Raw genomic sequence first — 9,695 nt, forward strand, 5'->3', positions numbered from 1 at the left:
CGGCCAGCAGCCTACGCCCCCTTCGCCGCCGCGGGCGCTTCCGGTTCCGGTAGCCTCTGGCCGTGTGTATCCGAGGCGCCCGCCATGGCGGGGAGCCGGTTGCAGACGGTGGGGAGCGTTTTCTCGCGGTGTGTGCTCGGAGGCGGGGTGGGCTGAGGGCGCCTCCCCCGGGATGGGGGCTCTCGACCGGCCGCGCTTTTTCTGGGTGGGTGTGAGTAGGGCGAGGCATTCTCCAGAGTGCGGAGTGGAAGCGGGGTGAGGCCCTCTCGTGCTGTCCGCCGTCTCTGAATAGGTGTACTTGACATCACTCCCCGAATGTACCTTTCTCGTTCAAGATTGCACCTCTCCCCCTGCCGGGGTGGAGGTCTCTGGGAAGAGGAGGGGAGGAAGATGCTGATGGGCCCAGCTGGAGCCTCTGTTTTCCTTGACTGGACGGGGATGGGGGGAGGGGGCGTGGGACGCACCTGAGAAAATAGAAGGACTTAACCCCTGAGCGTTGTTAGGTTGATTTTGGAATATGGAAGTATCTTACCTGTAGGTGGGGAACACCCGTGCTGCGGCCTCCTTCCGGTTCTGTGTTTCGGACTCCGCAATCCCACTGATGCCCCAGGCCTAGACTAGACTGATCCTTGGGCTTAGACGGGCTGTTGTAACTGGCTGACCTTCGTTATTTTTCCTTCCTTAAGGACTCGGGACCTGATTCGGGCTGGGGTGTTGAAGGAGAAGCCCCTCTGGTTTGACATATATAACGCTTTTCCTCCACTGAGAGAGCCGGTCTTCCGAAGGCCCCGCCTGAGATACGGCAAAGCCAAAGCTGCCATCCAGGACATCTTGTACCCCGAGGATCGGATTAGAGCGTGAGTGCAAAGCCCCCGTGGTGGACAGGAGGCAGCGCGATTTCAGAAGGAAAGGTTTGGCTAGTAGTCGGGTGACTTCCAGGAATGGACTCAGGGCTTTCCCTGTGGAGAAGGTCTTGACTATCTAGCCTGGTGAGGGAACCAGTGCCCCTCCCACCTGTGAGAGAAACAAGTTCTGGGAAGTAGAGTCTGGAGCTCAGCAACGCACTGATCATTGCAATTATAGCTGCCTGTTTCTGTGCATGGATTAACACTATGCTAAACCCTCAAAAACATTCTCTCATTTAGGCCTTACTTTAACCCTACAGTATTTTGTCTCCATTTTATTCATAGGACTCTGGGGTTCAAGGAAGTGAGCTTGCTGAGAATTCAGTGGAAGAACTTTTTCCCTCAAATGTTGATGCCAGTTTTTAGTACCTAGAATTTGTAGGATTCCACTTCTCTTAAATATTAAGGTCAGGGATTGTACTTTAGTCAATTTAATATATACACCTTATTCTTATCTCTATTTCTGGTTATAAGAAAACAAAACTTATAAAGTCATTATATTCTCATTTGAGGTCCAGGCCCTTTTCTTTTGAGGAATCTCCTCTCTACCCCCCTCCCTGCCCCCGACTCTCCTTGAGGTAGTAAAACAAGTATGTTCTGCTCTACGTGGAAATTTTCAGAGTAGGACATGAGATCTTTGGGGGTATTAAATTGCCAGCACTTTTCTGCGCAGGCTCATTGCATACACTTGGAAGCATTTGGCAGTTTGCAAGGCCATACTGCAAATGCACATACCTTGAGCTAATGGTACTGTTATTATGAATCTATTCCAGACTTGCATAGTGTACTAAGAAATATTGATAAAGGTAATCATTGCAGCACTCTCTAGAGTAGCAAAGGATTGGAAACAGAAAAGTTCAGTGATTTGAAATGATCTTTAAGAACTATTAAGGAGGGGCGCCTGGGTGGCTCAGTCGGTTAAGCATCCGACTTCGGCTCAGGTCATGATCTCGTGGTCTGTGGGTTCGAGCCCCGTGTCGGGCTCTGGGCTGACAGCTTAGAGCCTGGAGCCTGTTTCAGATTCTGTGTCTCCCTCTTTCTCTGACCCTCCCCTGTTCATGCTCTCTCTCTCTCTCTGTCTCAAAAATAAATAAACGTTAAAAAAAAAAAAAAAAAAAAGAACTATTAAGGAGAAGAGGCAAAGGCTTAATTAAAGTTATTTGCTCTTAGCTTAGAATATGAATTGCCCCTTCTCATTCTGAGGTGGAATCCACCACTGACAACAGGAGTTGAAATCTGGGGTTCTGTCTTCCATAGAATTTGTCCCTTTGTCCTCAAGTGAATCACTTTAATTAAAATAACTTAGTGATCTTTGTCTTGCTCTCTCAGCTAGAAGAATTTTCTCCAAGACTCAGATTTGCCCTTGGATAGTTAAAAATATTGCATGGAGAAACTCCTTTTATTTCCTCTAGAAATACCTTTCCTGGTAAATACCTTTTTATTATGACTGGATATTTTAGTTGATGTCTTTGATAAAGATTATAACACCATAAACAAATTTAATATAGTTCAAGCCAGGGCAATAGAAATATTCTTCAATATTTGATTCTTTTTGGGCTGAACACAATGCCTAGTAAGACTCAAAATAAACTTGGTGAATGAAACAAAAACAAAAAAAAAGAAGAGGCAAGATGTACCAGAGTGTTTCCTGTCCTTTGGGTTAAATTACGTAGCTTGGAACAGGGTAGGATAGATGTGTATATGCTTATATGTTAGGAGAATATTCTTGGATGAATGCAGAAGAAACAGATTGGTATTGATTCCTGGGAGGGTACTGGGGGTGGGAGGAGGTGAGCAGGAATGTCACTTTCACTGGCTACCTTTTTGTAACATTTGTTATATTTACCATATGCATTACTTAAAAAAAAAAAAAAAAGCTTATGCTTAGCCTAGTAATTTTTATTTACTTTGCTCTTGGCCGTGATCTGTAGTTGGAAATTTATATTGTGTTGTTTGTATTTTCTAGGAAATTTTATTCGGCCTATGGATCTGGTCAGAAAGCTTTTGATCTGTTCAATCCAGACTTCAAGTCTACCTGTCAACAGTAAGCCATTTTACAGGTCCTGTGTTGGTTGTTGTTGTTGTTGTTGTTGTTGTTGTTGTTGTTGTTGTTTTGTAAGGAATTTAGTTCCCAGTGTGAGGAGTTTCATTGAATTCCACTTGAGGAAAAAGATGTTTCTGTAGGCGGACCTGTTGAGCCGCTTGATGTTGTGTAACAGCACATCTTGATGACTCTCTATGCACAGACCTAAGATGTGACTGCTTGGAATTCCAGGTTTGTGGAGAAGTACATTGAGCTACAGAAGCTTGGAGAAACAGACGAAGAGAAATTATTTGTGGAAACAGGAAAGGCTTTATTGGCAGAAGGTGTCATTTTAAGACGAGTAGGAGAAGCAAGGACTGTGAGTATTTTGTTATTAAAATTGCTGTTAGATTAACTGCCTGTTCATTAGAGGTTAAAGGAAGGCTTGGTTTTCCTTCCCCAACCTTGGTTTATGTCCCTGAACACCGGGTCAAATACTGGTAGATTAAATATACTGAAACTTGAAAAAATGTATACACATACACACACACACACGTATATACACTGAAATTTTGTGATAATGACTGCTGCTTGGAACAAGTGAGTTGTCGTTAGGACTTTTGAAATTATGGTTCTGTAGAGATTTTTATCATGTGTATTGCTTGTTATAATAGAATCTGACCTGGAATATAAATGTTCCGTTTTTGACTCTGTGATAGAATGTGCTTAGTCATATAGCTTCAGCCAGTCAGTGGAGTGAAAATGACAGCACCTGTGTGACATATTTCTGTCTGGTCTTTTAAGCAAAAGGCAGGTAGTCACGTTTCCTGGGAATCTGAACCTTCGGATGTGAAATCCCAAACAGTGTTGGAAAACAACAAGCCTCTGCCGGAAGCTCTACAGGGCCAGCATATGGAGCCATCGGAGGAACAGTCGAAAGGTCTCTCACCTCCCTGACGAACGTGTATACTGACATCCAAACTGTATTCACTGGATGAATGTTGAACTGTTTTTAACAGTGGAACTGTGTAAATGTTTCTTGATCTCTAAGGCATTATGTTTGCCTTCTTTCAGTTCCTATTTCTAGGTTGTCATAAAACTCAGTTTCATGGTTTGAATGAACTTTTATGTTAGGATGGTATTAAATAAAGAATTCCCTGGCTGCTTATAAAGTAAATTTACTTTAAAATTGTAAATAGCATAAGGAAACCTTTGTAAGTATTGTTTGAATGAGACTCGTTCTGAGTAGGTTTGCTTGGATTTCTGTGTTAACGTGGGTTGGCTCTATTTGATCCTCTGGTGTCTTTTTTCCATCAGGCTTTTACTTGTGCATGTGGTATGTTCCCTGGGCCGACTGTTTCTGTCTGCAGATAATCTTTAGATTTTGCTCTGGAACTATCTTGATCTTCAACTTGAGAGGCTAAGCTGACTTGTGCTTTGTAGTAAGAGTGAGAATCTATCACTGACGATGGACAAAGGTCAGAACCATAACTTTAATTTCATAGATTGTGCTGGAGACAGCATAGGCCTGAACATAGTAGTCTGCTCAGTAAAGATTTGAGTGAGTAAGTGATTACATCCAGCTAAAGACTGAACTCAGAGGACCTCTCTGTAGATACCTGGATTGCCAAGAGGGGGCCAGCTAATTTAGATGCTGTTGTCCACCAGTGTTCACCTGTCTCCCTGGTGGTGTGATGTGCTTACACGACCTTATCAACTGTTCTGCTTTCTTCATTTTCATATCTTTTACTGAACATGTGAAATATTCCTTTCAGTTTGTAGCCCTTTTATTTGTGATCAGGCCAGTGGTTTTCAGCTACTAGTAATAAGCTGCTTCATAAATTGTTTATTTTATGTTATTTTATTTATTTTTTAATGTTTATTTTAGAGAGCCACAGACAGCATGAGTGTGGGAGGAGCAGAGAGAGGGAGACACAGAATCCAAAGCAGGCTCCAGGGTCTGAGCTGTCAGCACGGAACCCGACACGGGGCTCGAACCCACTGACTGGGAGCAGTTTTCAGCCACGCTGCATCCTCCTGCCACCTTTATCACTGTTTGGCAATTCCTCTTGTTTGGGAATGCTTTACTTTTATTTTGTTTACTTGTTTATTTTTTAAGTGTATTTATTTTGAGGGGTGGGAGGGGCAGAGAGAGGGGGAGAGAGAATCCCAAGCAGGTTTCACTTTGCCAGTGCAAAGCCTGACACGGGGCTTGATCCCACAAACTGGGAGATCGTGACCTGAGCTGAAATCCAGAGTCAGATGCCTGACTGACGGAGCCACCCAGGCGCCCTGGGGATGCTTTACTTTTAGATGGGAAAGTAAATCTCATCCATTCAACAACCATAGACAACCAGTGAGTGCCAGGCCTTGGGAGGAGGGCTTAAGCAGGTGGAAAAGATGATCGTGCTCTCGGAGGAACAGTCAGAGTCACTCATTATTTTTCTAAACCTTAGGTTTCTGGGGTTTAAAAGGCAGTTTCTTTGCCATAACGATGAAAACATTTTTAGAAAGTTGTTGCATACTTTTTTTTTTTTCTATTTTAGAGAGAGAGTGTGAGCCAAGGAGAGGGGGCAGGGAGTGGGGGAGAGAGAATCTTAAGCAGGCTTCACACCTAGGGTGGAGCCTGACATGGGGCTTGATCCCACACTCCCTGGGATCATGACAGGAGCTGAAACCAAGAGTTGGACGCTCAACTGACTGAGCCCCCCAGGAGCCCCTTCACGTACTTTTTAAAAAAAACTATACATGCACGTGGTTCAAGATTTAAAGGTAAAAAGCTGGTCTCCTTCCCAAAACCTGTTCCCAGCCACCTATTTGCTCCCTCAAGGCCACCATCATCACCATTCCCTGTTCAGAAATATTTTGGGCATATGCATGGGGACACTGTACCTCATTTGCTCCCATCCTCTGTATGGATGCACAGTGATTTAGTGAGTGCCAAGGTGACAAAAGCAGCTGTGTGTTTTCTTGTGCTGTAAACAGGCCAGTGTTGCTGTGGGTGCATTCTTAGCAGTGGTGCTGCTGGACTCGGGAATAGCTCGTCTTTACTTCTGATCTTGCCCTGCATGGAAACTGCTCAGTTCTACTCCTGCCAGCAATATAGGGGGATGCCTGTATCCCCACATCCCCACCAGTACATTCCAGTCTTGTTAAATCAGGCAAGGATTCTTCTGTGAGGACACCCTAAGCCTGATAGAAGGGAGAGAGACTAGCCCTTATGGCAAACTTCCTTTAGGTTGAATCTCAGTGGTCAACACGGTGAAAGTCGTGAAGTTTATCGGGGATTTCAGAGCTCTTCCCCACAGTTGTGGGGGCAAAAGCCACCGTCGGGTCCCTATAGGGATGTTTGGAGAGAATGGAAGTGTGACCTCATTCTTGCCTTAAAGAGCTTAAAATCCAGCTGGGAGACCAGAGTGACTTTGGAAGCCATAAGATGAACAGGAATCCTTTTAAATTATGATAGAAAATTACAGTAGAGCTGGGGGGAGGAGCCAGGTCTGGACCAGTTCAGGAATATGCACAGAGGGCCTTGCAAGGTGGGAGCAATTGGAGAATGCATGCTGTCTCCTCTGCCAGGAGTGCCCTCCCTGCCACCACGGTCTTCAGAAACTGTACCTTCACTGCCATTTCCAAGTGATGTCTGCTCAGAAACGTTAGCTGATGTTCAAGTCAGATCTCAAGTCCCTTATGGAGTCCCTTCCAGGCCGCACTCATGCCCATCATTCAGTTGGCACACCTGGCCCGCTGTTTACAGTCCTTGCTTACCTGGTTGTCATTCCAGGGTTCCTCTTTCTTCCTTTCTCTTCCCCTTCCTCTCCCCTCCCTCCCCCTCCCCTCCCCTCCCATTCCCTTTGTTTTTCTGGCAGTTTTTTCTTCTTTTGATGTATATTTATTTTTGAGAGAGAGAGAGAGAGAGAGCGCCCAAGCAGGTGCCATACTGTCAGAGCAGAGCCCGATGCAGGGATAAACTCACAAACTGTGAGATCGTGACCTGAGTGGAAATCAAGAGTCAAATACTTGATCAACTGAGCTGCCCAGGAGCCCCAGGGTCCCTCTTCCCATCCAGAGTGTAAACAAGTGTGGAAATTCTTACTTGTACCCACTAAAGCATTCAACAGAGCTTTTCTAGAGCAGGCCCTCCATGTGGGTCTGCTGAACTCAAGCCAAGAAGGGTCCACGTCCAGGTTACAGTGCAGTTTACGAAGACAAGTTTGAAGATCCGGGACTAGCTCTGGTTCCTCCGGTTTTTGCTGGTGTGACCTCGTGCCTCTCACAGTCTCAGATTACAAAATAGGGGTAATGTTTGCCTCTTTGGCTTCTAGATAATGTTGTGGAAATTGAGACAGACTGTAAAGCTCACCTGTAATATTACAGATGCTTTTATTACTCTTGAGGAGGAGTGGGAAAAGGTTTGAAACAGGCTGGGATCAGACCACGTGGCCCCAATAACTACTCAGAGTTGTTCCATTGGCTGTAAGAAAGTTTGAGCAGGAAGTAATGTAGTGAAAGCAGCGTCAGGTGGAAGGAAGATTTGCTCAGATGTGATCCAAAGAATGGGATTGGCGGAGTGCGCAGGGAAGGGAGAGGGAGGGAAGAGGAGGCCCGTCAGACTTGGTCTCTGCAGCCATCCCAGTTGGAGGCGGGTTCTAAGGTCACAAACCCGAGTGACCAGAGGAATATGTGCCTCACTAACAGGCAGCAAGGTTGGGAAGAGGGCGGTCTTCAACACACTGAGTTAGGGGGTGATGCTGCATCATCCAAGTGGCAGATAGAGATGAGTTAGATGTCTGGGAGATGGGGAGGAAGTCCCTAGCAAAGGGTAAAGGTTGGAGGTGGGAGAATGAATGAGCTCTCCAAGGGGAGGATAGAGAGGTATGGGATGCTGGGGGCTGAACCAGGTGAATCCTCTTAATTAAAGGACAGAAGGGACAAGAAAGCCAACAAAGGCAATAGGTCCCACATCTTCCATCGTCTACGTAGCAAGACTTTAAAGTGGTTTTGGATTCACAAGGTTTTATAGAGTTCTTCGTTTCCTTTCGTTCAGCAGGCCTGATTCTTGATCATGTGTCCTTAAAAGGCAAGCCCTAGTATTTTTCTAATTTTGTGTAATATTTAGTGTCATGTTTTCTGATAATGAAAGTGGTTTTACAGAAAGATCAGTGCTCCCATAGGATTCCTGATTTTATTAAAATGATAGCCTTCCCTGTAAATAAATGGTGGCTTGCCACTTAAAACATCCTACAGCTTCCATGGCTCAGTCAGTGAAACATCTGACTTCGGCTCAGGTCATGATCTCACCGTTTGTGAGTTCGAGCCCCGCATCAGGCTCTGTGCTGACACCTCAGAGCCCGGAGCCTGCTTCAGGTTCTGTTTCCGTCTCTCTGCCCCTCCCCTGCTCGTGCTGTCTCTCTATGTCTCAAGTGTAAAAAAATAAAATAAAAACATAAAATCATTCAAGTGGAAGGGTAAGATTTTCTCTGAGCCTAGCACTTCTGCCCTTGGGAATCCAGACAGGCACACAGCTATGACCAAGTATGGCTCTGAACTGGGCTGTCAGTTTTCCTGACCGCCAGGGCACTAGGGCATATGACATGATGTGGCTCTGACAGGTGCTGGTACTGCCTCAGAGGCATGCGGAGCTGGGAATGAGGAAAGGTGAGTGTATGTGTGTGTGCGTGGGCCGGGGCATGCGATTATGACTTTGTTCTGGGTCTCCATGTTCCTGAGCTCTCTTCCAGAACAGCCAAAAGGTAGAGGACTGACTGGTGGGGTTGGTCACGTGTTTTGAAGCTTTGCCGGTGCTCAGTGAGATGGATGCCTGAGCAAGTTCAGTGGGCCACTTGGGGTCACCTTGAATGGTGGAGGAAGGGCACCTGCCTTCCCGTGGGCAAGATGGGAAATGGCTTCCGTGTCACTCCTAGGGTAGTGCTCCGTGGGGCATCTGGGTCTGTGACTGGGTGAGTCTGGTGCTGGAGCGGTTTCTGGGGAGATGCCGAACGCGACCATTGTTTTTTGTTTTTGCTACAGCACTCAAATGAAAAGGTTGCTAGGGGAAGGCAAAGGAGGCGGCAAAGGTGAGTGCTACCTCTTCTCCAAGATGTCGCCAGCACTGACCTCTCCGGCCAGACGTATCACAGGAAGAGGACTTTTGCTGAATGGTAGCTGACAATGAAATTACGTTTTGGATATAGTTTTAGTCTGGATTGATGCTTTTCTTGGACTGGAAGTTAAATGTCAGTCACCTGACCTTCTAGTTGTTCCGTTCTTTTAATTAAAAGATGGTTCTAAGCAACATCCAGTAGTGGTCTATTTATTATTTATCAAGCATTTTCCTTCCAGCAGTTAGTGAAAGGTCAGTGGCTTCAACGGATGCTTTGTTTTTGGTGAGTAGCTTAGATGAAAAAGATATACAATCAATCTCTGCTCCCTCCTGTTTGCTCACGGGCAGGACACTGTTTAATAGTCATTGTGGCATTTAGATCGCAGGCCTCTGAAACATGCAGAAAAGTGCATGTGTATCCCTTGCCGCTGAACATTTCTCCAAAAGTAAACATCAGGTTGTGATTATGGTTAATAATGAGATATTGATTGTTTGAAAATGTCACCGCCAGGGACCGTTGGCCCAAGAACCACTAGGTGGCGCTGCGCTCATGCTGCTCAGCCACAGTAATTTTATTACCTTGCCTCGGGGTACCTTGCCTTTCAAGGTTGGCGAGTGTCCTTGTAAAATACCGTTCTGGCTGAGATTTAGGAAGCCGAGGTCC

General features: G+C 45.7%; 1 protein-coding gene across 2 annotated transcripts; it reads left to right on the forward strand.

Moving 5' to 3' along the window:
* MRPS23 (mitochondrial ribosomal protein S23) lies at window positions 1–9,225 on the forward strand. Of its 2 annotated transcripts, XM_040497034.1 has the most exons (6): window positions 1–128; window positions 687–857; window positions 2,872–2,949; window positions 3,181–3,307; window positions 3,733–3,868; window positions 8,959–9,225. In XM_040497034.1, exons 1-6 carry the CDS (start codon window positions 85–87, stop codon window positions 8,967–8,969), a joined length of 567 nt encoding a protein of 188 aa, XP_040352968.1. In that variant the 5' UTR covers window positions 1–84; the 3' UTR covers window positions 8,970–9,225. The 2 variants fall into 2 exon arrangements, with proteins under 2 accessions (XP_040352968.1, XP_040352967.1); XM_040497033.1 differs by lacking the exon at window positions 8,959–9,225 and having other exon boundaries at window positions 3,733–4,215.
* The last annotated feature ends 470 nt before the right edge of the window (window positions 9,226–9,695 follow it).

The sequence above is a fragment of the Herpailurus yagouaroundi genome, unplaced genomic scaffold (genome assembly GCF_014898765.1).
Source record: "Herpailurus yagouaroundi ecotype Mexico unplaced genomic scaffold, PumYag 189, whole genome shotgun sequence".
Taxonomy (NCBI): domain Eukaryota; kingdom Metazoa; phylum Chordata; class Mammalia; order Carnivora; family Felidae; genus Herpailurus; species Herpailurus yagouaroundi.

Coding starts and splice junctions, on each gene's coding strand:
- MRPS23 (XM_040497033.1), top strand. CDS start 85: ATGGCGGGGAGCCGGTTGCAGACGGTGGGGAGCGTTTTCTCGCG. Junction 858..2,871: donor CCCGAGGATCGGATTAGAGC/GTGAGTGCAAAG, acceptor TGTATTTTCTAG/GAAATTTTATTCGGCCTATG. Junction 3,308..3,732: donor GAGTAGGAGAAGCAAGGACT/GTGAGTATTTTG, acceptor TGGTCTTTTAAG/CAAAAGGCAGGTAGTCACGT.